At 42.2% G+C, this 17201-nt stretch overlaps 5 protein-coding genes across 5 annotated transcripts; 1 reads left to right on the top strand and 4 right to left on the bottom strand.

The window, feature by feature from the left end:
• Positions 1-249: 249 nt before the first annotated feature.
• Positions 250-1932, bottom strand: EAE98_005898 (uncharacterized protein; the record flags this gene model as incomplete). The annotated part of the gene is made up of 1 exon (XM_038953520.1): positions 250-1932. One exon carries the CDS (start codon positions 1930-1932, stop codon positions 250-252), a length of 1683 nt encoding a protein of 560 aa, XP_038809915.1.
• Positions 1933-6326: 4394 nt separating this feature from the next.
• EAE98_005897 (uncharacterized protein) lies at positions 6327-8262 on the top strand (the record flags this gene model as incomplete). Its single annotated transcript, XM_038953519.1, has 5 exons — positions 6327-6765; positions 6845-7343; positions 7393-7709; positions 7764-8067; positions 8199-8262. The coding sequence occupies 5 exons, from the start codon at positions 6327-6329 to the stop codon at positions 8260-8262; spliced, it is 1623 nt and encodes a 540-aa protein (XP_038809914.1).
• Positions 8263-9289: 1027 nt separating this feature from the next.
• On the bottom strand, positions 9290-10243 carry EAE98_005896 (uncharacterized protein; the record flags this gene model as incomplete). Its single annotated transcript, XM_038953518.1, has 1 exon — positions 9290-10243. One exon carries the CDS (start codon positions 10241-10243, stop codon positions 9290-9292), a length of 954 nt encoding a protein of 317 aa, XP_038809913.1.
• Positions 10244-11032: 789 nt separating this feature from the next.
• On the bottom strand, positions 11033-12508 carry EAE98_005895 (uncharacterized protein; the record flags this gene model as incomplete). Its single annotated transcript, XM_038953517.1, has 1 exon — positions 11033-12508. The coding sequence occupies one exon, from the start codon at positions 12506-12508 to the stop codon at positions 11033-11035; it is 1476 nt and encodes a 491-aa protein (XP_038809912.1).
• A 2558-nt stretch (positions 12509-15066) lies between these two features.
• Positions 15067-16845, bottom strand: EAE98_005894 (uncharacterized protein; the record flags this gene model as incomplete). The annotated part of the gene is made up of 1 exon (XM_038953516.1): positions 15067-16845. The coding sequence occupies one exon, from the start codon at positions 16843-16845 to the stop codon at positions 15067-15069; it is 1779 nt and encodes a 592-aa protein (XP_038809911.1).
• Between the last annotated feature and the right edge of the window lie 356 nt (positions 16846-17201).

The following is a 17201-nucleotide window of genomic DNA, read 5'->3' as shown; positions in this document are numbered from 1 at the left end:
TAATGGTGTTAGGTCTTTCATTTTTCCAGACATGTTCATCCATGTCCAACCCAAAACACCGCCCCCAGAATACATTCCCTACCTGGGTGTATACATTCGATCCTTACCATCCAATACGAGCCATACCCAAGAAAGAAACCGAACATTATGATGCATTTCATATCTCATCTCATTTAAATTCATATCTCGAAAACTTTTCTTAACTTATCTCAACTTTGCTCTTGATATTAGATCATTTCAGATTCAAATCTAGCAAGTAGTGATGAAAAGACCGATGGGGGATGGGTTGTAATCCTCAAACCACCAAAAATCAGTGTCGCTTCCACTAGCAGTCATCTCGTAACTGATAGCCTGTCCAGCTGGACAAGTGAAAGTGTCAACAACAGTCCAGGAACCAGGTGTGATGGTCTTGCTACCGAAATCAGTTGCAGTGCTTCCGATAGAGTTATAGGTAGAGCTGGTGGTAACAGTGGTGCTCAATTGCTTGAAATCAATGGCCCCGGAACCGGAGAAGGTATATGAGGAAGTCTCGAGCATATCTTGAGTGGGGAAGAGGAAAACGAGGGAGCAAGTCTTGGAAGCGTATGGAGTTGGAATGTCAAAGTTGAAGAGAGATGAGACAGTGCTGTTGACGACTCCCTCGTAAGAGGTACCGTATGCCTTATCCGGGGATGCAGATGAGACGGGAATGATTAGGTTGGGGGAAGAGTAGGTGCCGTCAAGGTTAGTAGGGCAAGAGTTGGAAGCTGAAGCTGTGGACGAGGCCTTAGATGTGGCCGAAGAGACAACTGAGCTTGCTTGAGAGATAATTGAGGAGACTATTGAACTAGCAGACGAAACCTTTGGTGTGGAAACAGCGCTTGTAGTGGCTTGAGCCGGGGAAGTAGCTGGGGCGCTAGAAACTTTGATAGACTCGGTGGCGGTGACCTGTTTCGTGGAAACAGCAGTCATGCTCTGCACTTGAGTAACGGTAACTGTAGAAGGAGCAGCAGATTGAACTTGGGTGAGAGTAACTGTTGAAGGCGCAGCACATGTTTGTTGTTGAGTTTGAGTAACCACAACAGTTTGAGCGGGAGCAGTCTCCTGTTGAGTCTGAGTTTCATGGACAGTCTGGCCAGCAGCAGATTGAACTTGGGTGACGGTGATTGTAGAAGGAGCAGCACATGATTGTTGTTGAGTCTGGGTAACCACGATAGTTTGAGCTGGTGCAGTCTGCTGTTGAGTTTGAGTCTCTTCAATAGTTTGACCGGGCGCAGTCGAAGTGACATAAATAGTCTTAGCAGATGGAGTTTGGGTGACAACAACGGTCTGAGCTACAGTAACGGTTGAGGCAGCACAAGTCTGTTGCCGAGTCGTGGTAGCAGTAATGACTGAAGCCTTTGAAGATTCTGAGACAGGAGCAGACAATGAGGCATTTGTTGATGAAACTAAGGTAGAGGACGAAGCTTGTTGGGATGCGGATGTGCTTAATTCTGCTGATGAAGAGGACGAAGATGGAGCGAAACATCCACTAGCAGTCAATCCAATCTGTACACACTTGTCCTGACCAGCAACAGGAGCAGTATAGATGTTGTAATCGTTGTCAGAAGATGGGCATGCATAAAAGACCGATGATCCAGAGTGAGAGTATGTGCCATCTGCGCCGATAGCAAAACCACCTATGGCGCTCATACCAGTATCGCATTGGTATTGGTCAGCCTCTGATGTTAAATAACATGGTCGGCCTTTGGAATCAGTAGTTTCACCGTTGTTGATTGTGAAGGTTGCAGTGGGGTGATTGCCAAGGACACGGAGTTGTCCATCGTCCAATTGACCAACGATACTGGATTGACCTCCTGATGAAGTGAGGGTATATGAGCAAGTGTCCCGTTTGATAGAAGCAGCTGAAACGCCAACGGCGAGAGCGAGTGATGCTGATGCGGAATACTTCATGATTAACGAGTGGAAGTTATTGTATTACTAGGTTGATGTTGTACTTATAAGCTGGAAGATGTTAGCTTGGGAAAATCCGAGAGGAAGCGGCTGCTGTCTATATACTTTCTCGTCGGCATTTTTCTAAGCTACTGATTTTCGAGAAAAAACGATGACGCAGATTTGGTTTGTAACGACTTTTGTGTACATACGAAGTCTACAAGAAATGGCTCACCGAAAGAACCGAATCAATGCAAATCGAACATCGATTCCCTGTGGAAACCAGTATTCTCATGAGCTAAAGTGTTGATCAATATGCAGCTCATCGAGTGACATTCGTCCGAGAAAGATGATTTTCACAATGCAATGCGCTTTACTTAGTTTGACATGATCTACGAGTCTATCATCGTAACCTCAACACCCCACAAAATGCACCCCTCGGCTGGGACCCATAGTATGGGATGGACGATTTGTTGATTGAACAATGTCTTCATAGACAATCCATGAGTGATCCACAAATAACCAGGAACGAACGGACAAATTGCGGACAGCGGCATGAGATGTTCAGGAACGTAATCAAAAGATCGGTTAAGCATGCACTAGCCAGATTTTCACCTTAAGTGGACCATGACGAAACTGTTCTTCCGGCTACCGCGTTGTGCAAAGGGGTAAGCTTCACAAACCGAAATTAGGAGAAGATGAGATTGTTATCCACATCGAAACATGTGGTAACTTTTTGAAGGCGGGGTATTCTTCTTATCGTGATACAGCCTTGTGCAAAGTATCTCCGTCTCAAAAACCCATAGCTTTGGGGTTTCAATATACATGAAACAAATATATCAACAGTTAAGAAGATGTGGATAAGATGTCAAAGTTTGTAATATGGAGAGGGTGTTGAGGAGGATCATGTCGTCATAAGAAGTTTGCACATGGCTTACTGACAGGACCGAGGGATTTTTGTGCATCGAATGTTGAAAGTAAATCTGGATCCTGGTTTTCGCGAGGGATAAAGTCGGGTCGCGAAGATGCTATTTTTACATATTGACATTTGTAATATTTGGGACGCCAGCACTATTCAGCACTCCAATTTAGCCTCTCTCGGGCCTCTGTGCTAAGCTAGTGACTGGGAAGTGGACAGTCTCATGATTTCACGTGATGATGCGTACGTTTTTGTCTGGAAACACGAAAAAGTACTACCAATACGAATGAACGAGGCTAGTGTGCTTCGTGGATAATGGTTCCGATGTCAAGGATGATTCGCGCGATTGGAAGTGTGGAGATATGACGCCGGTGAGTCTGGGCTCTTGAAAAGTCCGCTTTGAAAAAACGTAATAGTCTGGCTTAACTCTTGATGTCTCTTGAAGAAGACCTCACCTCACTGCTGGCTGTATTTATACATTTTGCTCTTTGGTGGTGTTGGAAGTCGTCATCAAAATTTTGAAATGGTGTCTTGCAAAACGATCCAAACGAGCGTTGTATGAGGCAACCAATGAGTAGATAGTTGGAGGTGGTAAATTCTTCACCAAAAGACCTTTGGGAATTAGCAATTTTTATTACTTGAGCTGAGGTGTTTGCAAGGTCAAGAAAGCTTTCATACGCACTCCATTGACGTTTGCAATGCTTCTAGGCAAGTGAAGAATTGGCTTCAGTCGTAATTAAGCACGCGTCTTCAGGTGCCACTTTTTTAGTTTCTTCCAAGACGAAGAGAAATTGATGAACTTCCATAGGTGGTGAGAGAACTGGGAGCAATAAGATTCTTTCCCCCCTCAGGGTATTGGAATCATTCCACGACAATGGGATGGATTGAAAAGTCTTGATGTTCGGGAAAATATTGCTTACATAATCTCTGAGTTAACCCACCTTCGGATAAGTGCCAGCTGATATCCGAAAATTCGGCACAAAGTCCGGGTGTGGTGAGCAAAGAAGCCGAGCCGAGCCGGCCATGGCACTGCATTGATATCACAAGAATTCATTCGGCAATTGAGAAAAATGTGCGAATAAGGAGTTTCCTTCAGAGATTTTCATTGAAGGAAATGACCTCCTGTTCAAACTTCCATGAATACTTATTCTCTTGCCATGAGTTTCAGTATCAAGGAACATTATCGCCATGGCCGGACATGCCGGACATTGAATACGTGAGAAGTGTGGGCAAGTTGGCAGATGCTGGAGTAAAAAAAGGTATTAGAAAAAGTAACCATTCTTCGGGGGTTGCGTATTCTCCTACGTCTTCCCTAGCACCATGAACCTTTACGAGAAAACTTCTTGCTTTCTTTGACAAGGCTCTCGTCCAATCTCTGGAAATTTCCACAGGGATCTCGGTCTGTAGATGAGGTAAGATTGAGGTACAGAAATCATTTTCTAGAAGGCTAACAAGTTCTCAAAGGACCAAAGTTTTCTACCTGCTGAAGGTGTCTTGCAAGGAATAATATGCTTGATTTTCAATACATGTTTTTCGCAAATGAGACGTCAAGTGGTGCATTGATCATCATTCTTCCTCCATCAGATACATGAATAATGTGAAAGGTATAGAGAGCAAGACAAGGAATCATAGCAGTGGTGTTTAGTAGGGAGTCGAGCTCAAGGAGATCTCATCACTTGCAAAAACTATCTAAACAGATATGAGATTGTTAGTTACCAGTCTGCATGCATCACTTCAATAACCGCATCCACCTGCCAAATTCAAGCCTCTGGTACCTATAACCATGAGTAAATAAAGTTCCTAAGAGACAAAGTTACATCTACCTTGTCCAGATCTCCTTTTTGTGGCCAACTCAAGGCGGAAATGAGAGGTCTGGTATTGTTACTGAATGATAGAGTTGTGACCTGCTCCAATTCTAGAAATTGATAAGTTTGATATGTGCCAAATCTCTTTCAGAACAAAATCATCAGTTATGATTGGTAAGTTGCCATTGAATGACTGGTAGTGATACTGAAGCTTTGAATTGCGATGTTATTTCGACTCTAGGTGTCTGGTTGTAAAACAGTTTTGTATTGTTTGTCATTGAAGGAGCAAATTAAAAAAGCGAATATGATGATCCAAATACATGACTCAATCTATAAAGCACGTAGTAGTCTACCAGGGATGGTAGTAACCTGTGAATTGTAATTCTTTCTCATGTTTCACATGTTTGGGCTGAGCCTCGAAGGTCATATTACTTGGAATTTTGTTATAATGTCCTGACTCCTACGAATCAATGTTATAGCATTCAGAGATTCTCATGTCTCTTTATACTCTGTCGAAACTTTCGATGACTATCTATAGTAGAAGAGCAGAACTTGTATTCAGTGGTGGATTGTCTCAAGCTAGGTCTGTCTAAGAATTACTCAAGTGCGAACACCACAAAGCAGATGTTTTGAAGAGCCAGAAAAGCCCCTCCATAGCTCCGCCATTTACTGCTATAATATAGAAATTTCAAAGTTTACCTAGGTATGCCATACAAAGCTGCTAGTTGATAGCCACAGGTACACCATTGCTGTTAAAAAAAAGCAGAAAGAGAGGCCATGTCGTTTTCCAACTTGGGTAAAGCAAGAAAGATATCACCTGCTTTGTAGTCATTGATGTACAGGTGCTGAGTTTGTCTGCAAGTAAAGGAAAAAAACAAACGTCATTACCGTAGCACCCAAGGCTAGCTAGCTGTAGGGTAAGGAACTACTGTTGTGTTTGATGATCGAATGCCACATCAATATTACTCATTAAATCATGAGAGTCATTGACCAATACAAACAATCCAATTGAATTAGAACAGTATGAGTCCAGTCATTGGGATTCACCACGATCATACACCATGTTTGACAGTATTGACACTGAAAATTGACTGATGGCTAGAAGAAGAAGAATACGAGAACTAATCTGGCAGTCGAAAGAAGCTACTAGAGTTTGAGATTAATAGAAGTTCATGTGCATATAACCACTAGGTAGGCAGGTTGATGAACATTGAAAATAAGAAAGAAAATAGATGATGGAAACCCATAGTGATATGTTGGAAGCAAATTCAAACTCGAAACCAATCAATATAATTTAATATGTGATTAACTTCTAACTTCTATATACCAATTATGAAGACAAGAGAATGAGAATGAGAATTTCATACTCAACAATGAATATAAATTATATATATCACGTTATTCACTTCTGTCAAATGGAATGAGAATGAGGGGGTGGAGTCCGAGCGGTAGCCTAAACTTAATTTATGTATTAAATTGGCCTAATTTATCCGAGCTACAGTAGCTTTAGGCAATCTCGAGTCTCTCAACTTCCTTATAATCTTCCATCCTCACCATCACACATCAATTTTACAACAACCTTTTCAACAATCTCTCTGATCAAGGACATTCTTATCCAGATCAAGACATCCAGAAAAATCCAACTGAAACAAATTACTCAAAATTCTTTTAAAAAGCAACCACTTTCCACAATGGCATTTGACTACCAGTCGGGCAAGGTCTTCGGACTCAATTTCAAGGAACATGATGCAAGAAAGATGCGCTATGTCTTAAAAAATTACCAAAAACTCCCAGAAAATCAGGGTGATAGACTTGCCCTTTTTCTTCGTCTCCAGACTTTTGAAACAAGTCTTGACGAAGAAGTTTCCGTAAAAGTCAAGGAATGGTTCGAAAATGGTGGTGATCTTCCATCAACTCATCCCGTGACTGCACCTGCGGAAGATTCCAGCGGAGAAGATGGAGAAGACGAAGACGACGAAGAGGAAGAAGAGGAAGAAGAGGGCTCTGATGATGAGTCAAGTTCCGATTCTGGTGTTTCCGCCAACTCCGGTGACGAGTTGCTGTGGGAGGATAGAGAAGAAGCCTTGAGACGCAACCCCGGAATGGACCTTTTTGATCTTTTCCCTCAGCGTAAGTTATATACCCTCTAATATTACCATACCTTTTGTATGTACATCTGCTTGAAAATTGTATTGAAATTTTTATCTAGATCCTGACAATCCCGAACGCGACAACTATATCTTCGGCGCCGAACCTGATAATGGTGAATTCGGAATGGAGCCCAACAGCACGGATGACGAAGAAAACTCGGAAAGTGAGGAGGAGAGCGAAGATAAGACAGAGAGTGAAGACGAAGATGATGAGGAAGACGATGAAGACGATGATGACGATGAAGAAAACGGAGAAGACGAAGAAGAAGAGACCAAAGAGGAACCAGAAAGTGGCAAAGCACATGATCATTCCCAAAAGCAATCTGATAAAGTGGAATGTGTTATTTGTGCTGAGGATGTCCTGATAGTAAACACCTGGTCTGATGTCACAGGTGACTGTCATCACCGAGATACTTTCATTTGCAAGGAATGTCTCGATCTATCGATCACCACAGATATAGAGTATGGACTCTTGAATGGTATCAAGTGCCCTCTTTGTACAGCTGTCCTCACTGATCACGATGTTCGTCGCAAAGCATCTCCGGGCGTACTTGAACGGTCGGTGAATCTCATTGGTTATTTGTGTTCATTGCTAATTGTCAAACAGTTACTTCTACTTGAGAGAAAAAGCTTCCAGACCCGATACCTTTGTAATGTGCTTAGGCCCCAAGTGCGGTGGAGGTCAAATACATGAAGGCCCGGAGCCATTGATGATTTGCGACCATTGTAAATTCAAGACTTGTGTCAAACACCAGTTACCATGGCACGAAGGACAGTCATGCGACGAGTTTGATGTCGACGACTCACAAATTGAACGTTTGGAGCAAGAAGAGGCTACAGCTAAGCTGCTGGCAAAGGATTCTAGGATTTGCCCAAAATGCAAAGAGTGTGTTGTGAGAAGCGATGGCTGTGACCATATGCAATGTATGTATAGATACACCTCTTCATACAGGCTCATTACTAACAATTAATACTTAGGTCGCTGTGGGAACTCCTGGTGCTACCTTTGCGGTGTCGACTGGGAAAATATCCTCAGACTCGGCGACGCAGCACATGGCAGAAACTGTCCCAACCACCCCGATTCGTACAAGCGCACTCGAGGCCAGAACTTAGCCAATGAGACAGCCCTCACCAACCTGGTACATGGCAGACCTGTCAACGAGGCTCAAACTCGAGCCAAGTACGCCAAACAAGCTGCGAGAAGAGAGACAATGAGACCATTGGCATTGGCTGCTGCTGAGCAGAGGATGAAAGAACAGGCTTTGGCAAAGTCAGACTCCGAGTAAGTATTCCCTCATATCGCACTTTCATTCCATATCCCCTTCACTCCATTTTTTTGGTTCTCTGGAACGTCTATGGTTTCGAGTGAACCTCGCATCCTTTTATTGTTTCCAATTACTAATTTGTCTGAAGCTCCAGTAAGTCCGGACCACCCAAGAAGAAGACCAAGTTGGTCAGCGCTTGGGAGGAAAAATGATTGTACAACAGAACGAACAGTACATTGGAGTAAGAATTTGAATTTTGGCAGACTTCATTGGCATTGGTGGATACTTAGGATGAAATTGATTGATGCGACGGCGTTTGTATGACTCTCCGCGCATAGGATAGGCGACGGGATACATATATCAGGAAGTTTTGTGATTCTCATTGGTGGTTGTTTTACCAGGATAGATTACAGTTATGGCGTTGTCCAATCAGCAATACTGTGAAAATAATATTGAGCAGATTAGTACATAATGATTTTCTCTCTCAGTTATCTAGACACTGCATGCTTTTGGTGACTTCAAGTGACTGTGCGTACCTATCTATCCATAATTTGGCCTTCCTTTTGAAGCATGGAGTACTTAATCTTCAAACTCCAAATTTTACAATCACACATTTTTCTCTTGGCTGCCATGTATTCAATCATGGTGTTGAAGTAGTAAATGTCGACGATATAATGTGGTATTTTGGACATCGAAATGTTGATGATCTAAGTATTGTTTTCACGGCTAGACCTACTAGGTAGGTAGGTTCTTCGGCTTCACGTGATTACTCCAAAATACATCATTGATATCGTCTCTAGGTTCTCTAGGTATGATTTGGTATATACGCGATACGCTATACGTAATTTTCTGGGCATCCTCGAGGTAATCATGGGATTTCTGCAGTGACAACTTGGAGTATCGGGCGGGGATGGTTTGTATTATATTTTCTTGTCTTTGTTTTGAGTCTTAGGGGGGTTGTGGGTTCGTTTGGATCATTTTGTTTGAGGGTTATAATACCTAGTTGTTGATGATGGTTTTGTGCAGATGGGATACTTGAGTGGGTGTTGATGGGTGTTTGAATGGTGATTGTTGTTATTAAAATTTAAGTAGGTATTAACTATTGAATTATGTCCGCTGATGTTATACATTAATGATTACTTGGTATTAAAATCATATAGATATCTCTTTCCTCCTCTTATCTGTTCATAAACAAATCCATTTCTATGTCTTGACTATGACATAGCGACATCCACCCATCTACTCTTCCGACAATCCTGCCCAGCGAAATTCTTTGAAAGAAATCTTCGGCGGATTCCAGCCAATTTTGTCAGACTCTTTACTGAGCCAGGAAACCCACCACATGAGCAGAATATTCCTATCAAAAGTGCTGGGCAGATCTGAATCCGCAAGAACGTAATACTCAATGTACGTTGCGTTGCGAGAAACGCTATGCGGAAGTACGTATATGTACTCGAGATTTCGTAGTTTACCGATAAACAGAGTGGAGTGATTAGGGGGGTCTAGCTGAATGTGGCCCTTGTAAAGAGTCAATAACATTTCGAGATCCTGGATGTTTATCGCTAAACGTTTCACGCATCCAGAAGGATATATATTGATGTTCTGGTAGTTCTCCAAAACTTCTTCAGAGAACAACAGGATGTCTTTTTCGGGACGGAAGTAGAATTGGTCTATCATGAGCTGGTCTCGAGAGTGCCATCCGCATCCACGGGTGATAGTCAGGTATTCGAAGTCTCCTTCCTGAATTTTCCACTTTCCGCCAGCTTGGAGGAAGGCGTCGATGCGATCGCTGCGTCGTCTGGTTTTGGGCGATAGTAATCTGCTGTGGATATCGACTCGTATGAAACGTGGCTTGCTTTGAAGCGCGGCTTGGTACATGATCTCACATTTGATTTCTTGAGGAAAACGATCATATAGTGGAAATTGTGGTATAGAAGGCTCCCGTGGGAGTTTGCTTGGAGAATTTGAGACGGTTGTAATGGATGTTTGTATGTTTGAAGAATCGGCAATTTTTGGTCGTGTTTCCGAAGCTTCGGGGGGGTGTGTTGGAGGTGGTGGGGGAGTGAAGCTCACGGTCTCGAGATCAAAGTACGATGATTGAGACATGGGTGCCAGCGGGATGTGCTCGGTTTCAAAAGTAAGAGATGTGCGAAGTATGAGAGTAACTTTGTTGTTTTTGATTATCAGATCCATGGTTGTCTGGCTTGAAGTGAAGAGTATGTGAAATTACTTTTTTTGGAAGTGAGAAATGTTTTGAGTGAAAGATATTCAAAGTAAAGAATGACAGCTCCAGACTTCTAAGTAGTAATAAGATAACGGATTAGCAGCAGAAAAAAATGGGTTTTTTCTAGCTTGCATGCTAAAAGGATTAGTTGTGGAGGACATTCGTTGAATTTTGACATGTAAGTTACGCCAAGTAAAACCGTCAATATCTAGAGAAGAGAAAGGGGCTAAAATGATCCACATTGTGCACTCGATATCATTCGGGGAAGAAACATTTGGGGCGATCATCGTTCAATGATTGTAACTTGGCAATTTGAAAGGTAATAGTCTTGTATTGAAGCAAAAACTTATATGGTGGGTGCATAAATTTGTCCTAGTCCTAAAAACGGTTTTCTCTGAAACGGTGACACCCAGTAGATCCTGAGTGGACTACTACTAGTCTTCCTCCAAGAGAGGGCTAAAATGGCGCTCATGTGACTTAACCTCAACTCAAATTAATTTTACTTGACTTCATTGACACATTGATCATCAACCACCAAAATTCATTCGTACGCAACAATTTTGACGTTGTTATTTTGCTTTGAAGTACTCTCTATATTCTATCATTCTATCCCTGGACATGTCTATTCTTCCTTTGCTATGTAACTATCATATGACAGAATTTGTGACCACTAACGCAGACGCTTACGTATACTTCTTCATGAACAATCCATTCCTCCACCATGGAGACCTCTCTAATATCTCCAAAATCGACTTAGTCTAAATAGAATAAGTCAATATTCCAACCAAATGCTCGATTAAGGCGTCGTCCAAAAACCTAGCTTTCCTAAGACTAAGCTTTCCAGGATGAGGTTGATGAAACTGAATACTTCTCTCCAGTTTATCAGCATGCCCCTCTTGAGGAGTAAAATGCCAGATACTGCCATACAGTGCTTCTGAATTCAACCCTCCTGCGGCCATTGCTTGAAGGAATTCTTGCCACGAAATTTCTCCGGGTGGATCTTTCTCTGAAGATGTGTAGAACAATGCTGTGAAAACACGGTATGTCTTTTTATTAACTCTCATGATTTCTCGCCCTGCTCGATCTTCTTCTGCCTCTGTTAATTCTTCAGTCAAAGTCGCAGATTCTTGAGATGGCCTAGCTTTCCTGGACTTAGACTTGACCTTCGCTTTGACTGTTGAATCGCCTAATTCTAAATACAGGGTCTTCTTTTCTTCGTCAATTTGCACGTGTTCAAAAGAACTAAGCAGATCGTCACCAATTGGAGTGCGTTTTTCGCCAGACTTCTTGACCTTGGGAGCCATCTCGACCCATTCTGGTGTTCGAATAAACTTTCTTTTGTTCGTGATAAGATCTCGAAGGGCTCTAGATAGTGTGGTCTTTTCGGAAGCCTTAAGATACGCTTGGTCAAGGTGATTCCAGACCTTATCAAGCAACTCCTCAGCCTGTTGCATTCTGTGATTATTCGCCGCATTTCGGCGTCGCTCTGCAGGGTAGTAAAAGCAGTTGAGCGATTCGATAAGTTTTGTAAGCTCGTCCACGGCTTGGTTATCCAGGTTGTCAAAAACATCAATCGTGCGTTTCCATTTGGAGGCCGTAATGGCTTTTATGGTGCCATCATCGGCCTTAAGTTTTTGGTTCACTGTTGATGCCCAAGGTTGATAAAGATATAAATTTCGACTTATCGAAGCAACAATGCTAATGTCCGCTAAAATTGACGACCCCAAAGTCGTGATTCGGTCCTTTTCACTTGGGTTTACAAGCAGATAACGCTCGAGCTGATCAACTAGATCCGGTAGCGAGCAATAGAGAATAGCCTCGTTCTGAGATAACTCATATAGTATGGAGAAGATCTTATCCTGGGCTCCGGCTTTTTTATCCCCTCGTATGGTAACAGAATAATCAAGCAGTATATCTTTAACGAAGCTATCTTGTAAGGCTTTTGAGAACAAAATCTCTCGCCTTAAGTTATCCATTCTCAAGTATTCACTAGCGCGGTCTAGATTGTCCCAAAAGCACACGAATGCGCGTTCATACTCAGATGGAGGCTGCCTGTCAGAAGCGACCTCTGCCGAATACTCTCTTTCAAGATTTTGCCAGTATCGAAAATCATCCCGCAGATTGTTCCAGATGAGCAAGGAAACACATGCGTATTTGAGGATGTTGACTACTTCAAATCCTTTCGAATCTTCTTCGCTGGAGTGGCAATGACGTTCGCCTCGGGCATCAAGCATCTCAGCGAAATAGCTAGGATCTTCCCTTAGAGACCATAGGTGGTCTTCTGCTGCGGCACGTCTCGTTTCAAGGAGATCTTCTATTCTTTGAAAGTCGATTTGACTCGGTGGTCTGTAGGGAGACTAGGTTGCAGAAAAGACAGTACTCAGCCGTTGAAAAGAGGATGGAGAGATGTGTTCCGGTTCAGGGACGATATTAAAATCATGATTGTCGTCCAGAAGCGTTGGAATGTCATGCAGTATTGCTGAGCAACACTTCCCGAGGAATCGATACGTGAAAACCTGTGCTCTCAATATCACCATTGCTTTTCCTGGAGGGAACCCTAGGCCAGATGCATAAGCCTCATCTGATCTTTTCTCTGACTCGAGGAACTCAATGTACTTTCCCGAATCTGGATTATTGAAGACGATAGCGCGTTTCCATGGCTTCAATCCATCATAGATCTTGGGTTATGGAATCTCCTACATATTTAACCCGAAGTGCATAGCGTAGAAATCTGCGTGTAAAAATAGATGCGGGGAATATCGACCTCTCGAGTTCAAAAAAAGAGGCAGAAACATGCCTTTTGTGAGGTCCTCTAAATTTATATATGGTGTCTCTATCGATTTCTGGTACTCGTTTGAGTTGAGGGGTGCGTCAGTCCAACGAGCTCGCAGATTATCAAATTCCGGAGCATGCTCCTTTGGAATTTTCGGATATACTTCTTGCAGAAGTTGAGCACGTTTGACCTTGGATTTGTTGGGCCAGCGCTTGCGTATGATCGGTTTATATGCGCCCATGCTTCTTCCAAGAAGACCCTAATTCTTTTTGAGTGCTTCTGTGGCTATGACAGCTGCGGCAATTTCATCTTCTTTGAGCGTTATGGGCCGTTGCATGTCAATTTTTGCGAACTTTCTCGACATTCTTGTGGCGTATGGCTCTTTATCTGCGTCTCTGGGGTTACCATGCCTCATGTTATAGCATACAGGCTTGTAGATCTCCATTATGGTTTCGGATTATATTCGTTATTTGGAATGAGGAGTTGGATGTTAGAGATCGGAATCCATTTCGGTTCCAGAAAACTTGGAATTGACGTGTAACAATCGACTAGTCGGGACTCAAATAGCAATTAGACAAATGAAGTGACTGTGCTTTTGAGGATGTGTTAGATTACTATCATCAAAAAGGGGAGTTGAGCTCTAAAACCTTGAATGATGTCTAATTTCGATAGGGCTGAGCTTGATATTCAAGTCTAAGATTAACAATGTGCAAGTAGTTGAGGATTGGCGAATATTCAGTAACACAGTAAGTGACAGGTAGTTGTCTAAGCCTTGAGATAATGAGTTTTTGAAATAAATTAAATGTCGTAAGAACTGCAAAAGAATGACCAGTAGAAACAAATTCGTTCAAAATATAGTATATAAAGAACACGAGTAATCTCATCAAGCAACAGCTTGTAGATCAGATCCAGGAAAGTATAATATTAATAAATTAGATGAACAAAAAAAGCTGTATTGATTTTTCTTCGGCTGAGTCATTTCGAATTCGGCTAGTCTCGGAAATTAGATAAATTATCTTATAGTGGAAATAGGTATTTGGTGAACCTTTTAAGTGAATCATTGTGCAAATAGTGGATCTCCTCAACCACTGAAAAATTGATTGTAAGCATGATGTTTGATAATTGGTAATTGTAAATGGTTCTTTTGAGATGATAATATATGAATAGAAACTAGTAGGAAATATGATACAAGAAAAGGAGGAGAGTATGTGATTGAAGGAACTTAACATGACTTTCTTGTATATACATAACTTGGTTGGTTTGGAGAGCATGAATAAATTTTTCTCAAAGAGAGGGTTTGGTGTGTGTTAGGGTTATGAAGGTTACTTTAGATTGAGTATCCTGTTGCTAGAATTTCAGGTGTAGCATATGTACACAGAGCTTTGTGGAAGAAAAGAAAGTGTTTCCACTGCTCCAGTGCGATCAAAGATGATTATAATGATGTATTGCGAGGAAAGGGACAATTAGTTAGTAGAAATGAAGTCTATTTACGATCAGAGAGCGACTTGTTTGTCCAATGCTGTTGAGTCAAATATAATGGGCTGTAAAGTTCTTATTGTAATAAATCACTGTGTAAACCTACAAAACATCACCTATGAGAATTTTACCTTGAATGCTGTGGAAGACAAATATGCAACTATCAAAAAGCAAGCCCTTGATGACTCCCACTGAACAAACCAATTTCATAAATCTCTTGATTTTTGAGACTATCTAATTTTCGAATGGTAGAGCCTTGTGGGTACTCCCTAGGTATAGACACATTATCTATTTTTTTGGCAAAGAAAAGGTTTTTTGTAGTTAAAATCCTCCTGCCCCAGCAGTAACTCCAACTCCAACCCAAATCACAACCCACACTCCCAAGCAATATCCATCCATAGAAGCAACAGCGACTATAGCTTCAAAAGCCCATACTCCTTTCCAGTAAAACGATTGCAAGATAACTCCTGCTCACCCCGACCCAGCACCCCATATCGCATATCTCATATCGCATTTAGAACAGGTAATACTGTTATGGACGTCTTACAGCTCTGTTAAATCTCTTCCGCCCCAGCCAATATCACGGCAAGTTAATAGCGCAATCAACCTAATGATTCCATGAAAGTAGCCAAAGAGGATTTCTGCTGGTACAGCCCACCACATCTCATGTTTATTGCGCATATAATAATTCCATGGCTTAATCGTACGACTAAAAATTATAGCCCAAAAAAGATATGCACCCGCGTGATTATCCTTGGTGTAGAAGTCGGATTCGAAGAGTGTGAAGAATAAGAGAGAATCATAGATAATAGAGATGTTCAACAATCCGGAGACAAACATGGCGTAGCTAGTCCAGGGGCAGAATTTCCAACATGTTCCATCAATTAGGATGGTTTTGAGATGGGAGCGCCAGATTGATCGGGACCAGCGGAGAAGCTGTTGGTAGAATTTGGGCCAGCCTCCTGATGTGCCTAGAGTTGTTTCAATGAGAGCTTCTGGTCTGTTGTGAAATACAGTTTTGTAGCCATGATTGATCATGTATCTTGTGTTGAAATTATCATCATCGCAGTTGACTGGGCCGGCTCCCAAGAAAGTTTCGGAAAGGAATTTACTTCTGTAATCGACTGTTTGCATAATATCTGTTCGGAGTAAACATGTTCTTCCAGAGATAACCCACAATCCACCGTCAATGTTGTAGGTAGAAGTGAGCTCATAATTGTGGCGCTCAAGGTAGATGCAAGCGAAGAAATTGCGGAGAGAATCAGACCAATTGTTTCCAGGCTCGCGGATGACACGCTTGCAGGTTCCAACAATACCTACAGCTGGGTCTTCAAATTCTGCGAGAACACTTTGGAGAAAAGTAGGAGGCCAGAAGACATGATCATCGACATAAGCAATGAGTCCAGTTTTGACCTGAAGGGAAGCTTGGACGCATTGAACACGTTTGCTTGGCTGGTGAACAGCAATAACCTCGATCTTTCGTCCAGGAAGGCGTTTCTCTCTCATTATTCTCTCGACGACTCTGCGGGCTTGTATGAGTTTTTCGGTTCCGACTGTCGAGATTATAATTTTAGCTGGGTGATTTTCGAGGACTGAATCGATAGTTTTGACAAACTCGTTGGTAAAATTACCAACGCTTGCTATAATTACCGTAACATCGCTTGGTACAACAGAGGGGTGGAGCGGCGGAAGTTTGTAGCTAGAGAGAAAGTTGTAGGAGAATAAATGGACGACTACTTTCAAGAACTTGAAGACAAAAAGGAAGACGAAAGCTGCTGACCAGGGTCTTGCTACGAAGAATTCGTGGAGAGTACCGAAGAGTTCGCGCGAGGCTTCAGAACTGCTTGAAAGTAGCAGTACTGCAGAATAAATAGGAGCCCAGCAGAGAAAATTATGGAGCGCTTCCACTCCCCGCCCCAGTTTGGTATTTGGCAGAGAGACTAATATAAAGAAAAGGCTTCCAATAAATGTGGTGGCAACGAAGCTTGCGAGTGTCGGATTAAGCGCGAGCTCAAGAAGCTTTTGAATAACTCTAGGAATCGATAATAAAATCTGACCAGGTACAATTATAAAGGAGACGACTGACTGGGGAATCGAATATGCGAGGAAAGGGAGCGATGAGATGACGAGAAATGGTGTTTTGAAGACGAAGGTAATAAAATCAAACAGAGTTCCTATAATAGATCTTCTCGAGAGGTTACCCAATCCTTGGTCAATGACTTGAATGGCTCCTCCTAGTTCCCCATTTTCTTGACCTTCCGTAACAGTCTCAAAAACTGTTGCAGCTGCATCTTGCATCTCTTCCAGAATGGGGTTTGACATGGTAAAGGATTTATCAAACGTCTAGTTTGTAGTTGGCGGCTTGTGTCAATAAAGCCAAGCTCCTGAATTGATCAACTGTAAATGAATTTCCAATAGATGGTTGTAAAGCTGGCGGATTGCTTCGAGTCTCTGAGGAAAATGCAAACTGAGTATAAGATTCTCAAGGAACCTTAGGAAAGAAGAAAGGAACAAGGTGGGACATCCCACACATCCAAATCTCCTTGTGGGAGCCATGGCAACAAGCTAGGTGGATACAGAGCTCAACAAAAGACTCGAATAAATTTTTGGAGCCCCACTAGGATGTAGAAATTTCTCCTTGAGTACCTTGTGAGTCTTCTTTATTGAGATCAGAAGTT

Source organism: Botrytis deweyae (assembly GCF_014898535.1).
Source record: "Botrytis deweyae strain B1 chromosome Unknown BDEW_012, whole genome shotgun sequence".
NCBI classification, from domain to species: Eukaryota; Fungi; Ascomycota; class Leotiomycetes; order Helotiales; family Sclerotiniaceae; genus Botrytis; species Botrytis deweyae.
Note: the sequence above shows the minus strand (reverse complement) of the source record. Positions and strands in the feature narration are given on the sequence as shown.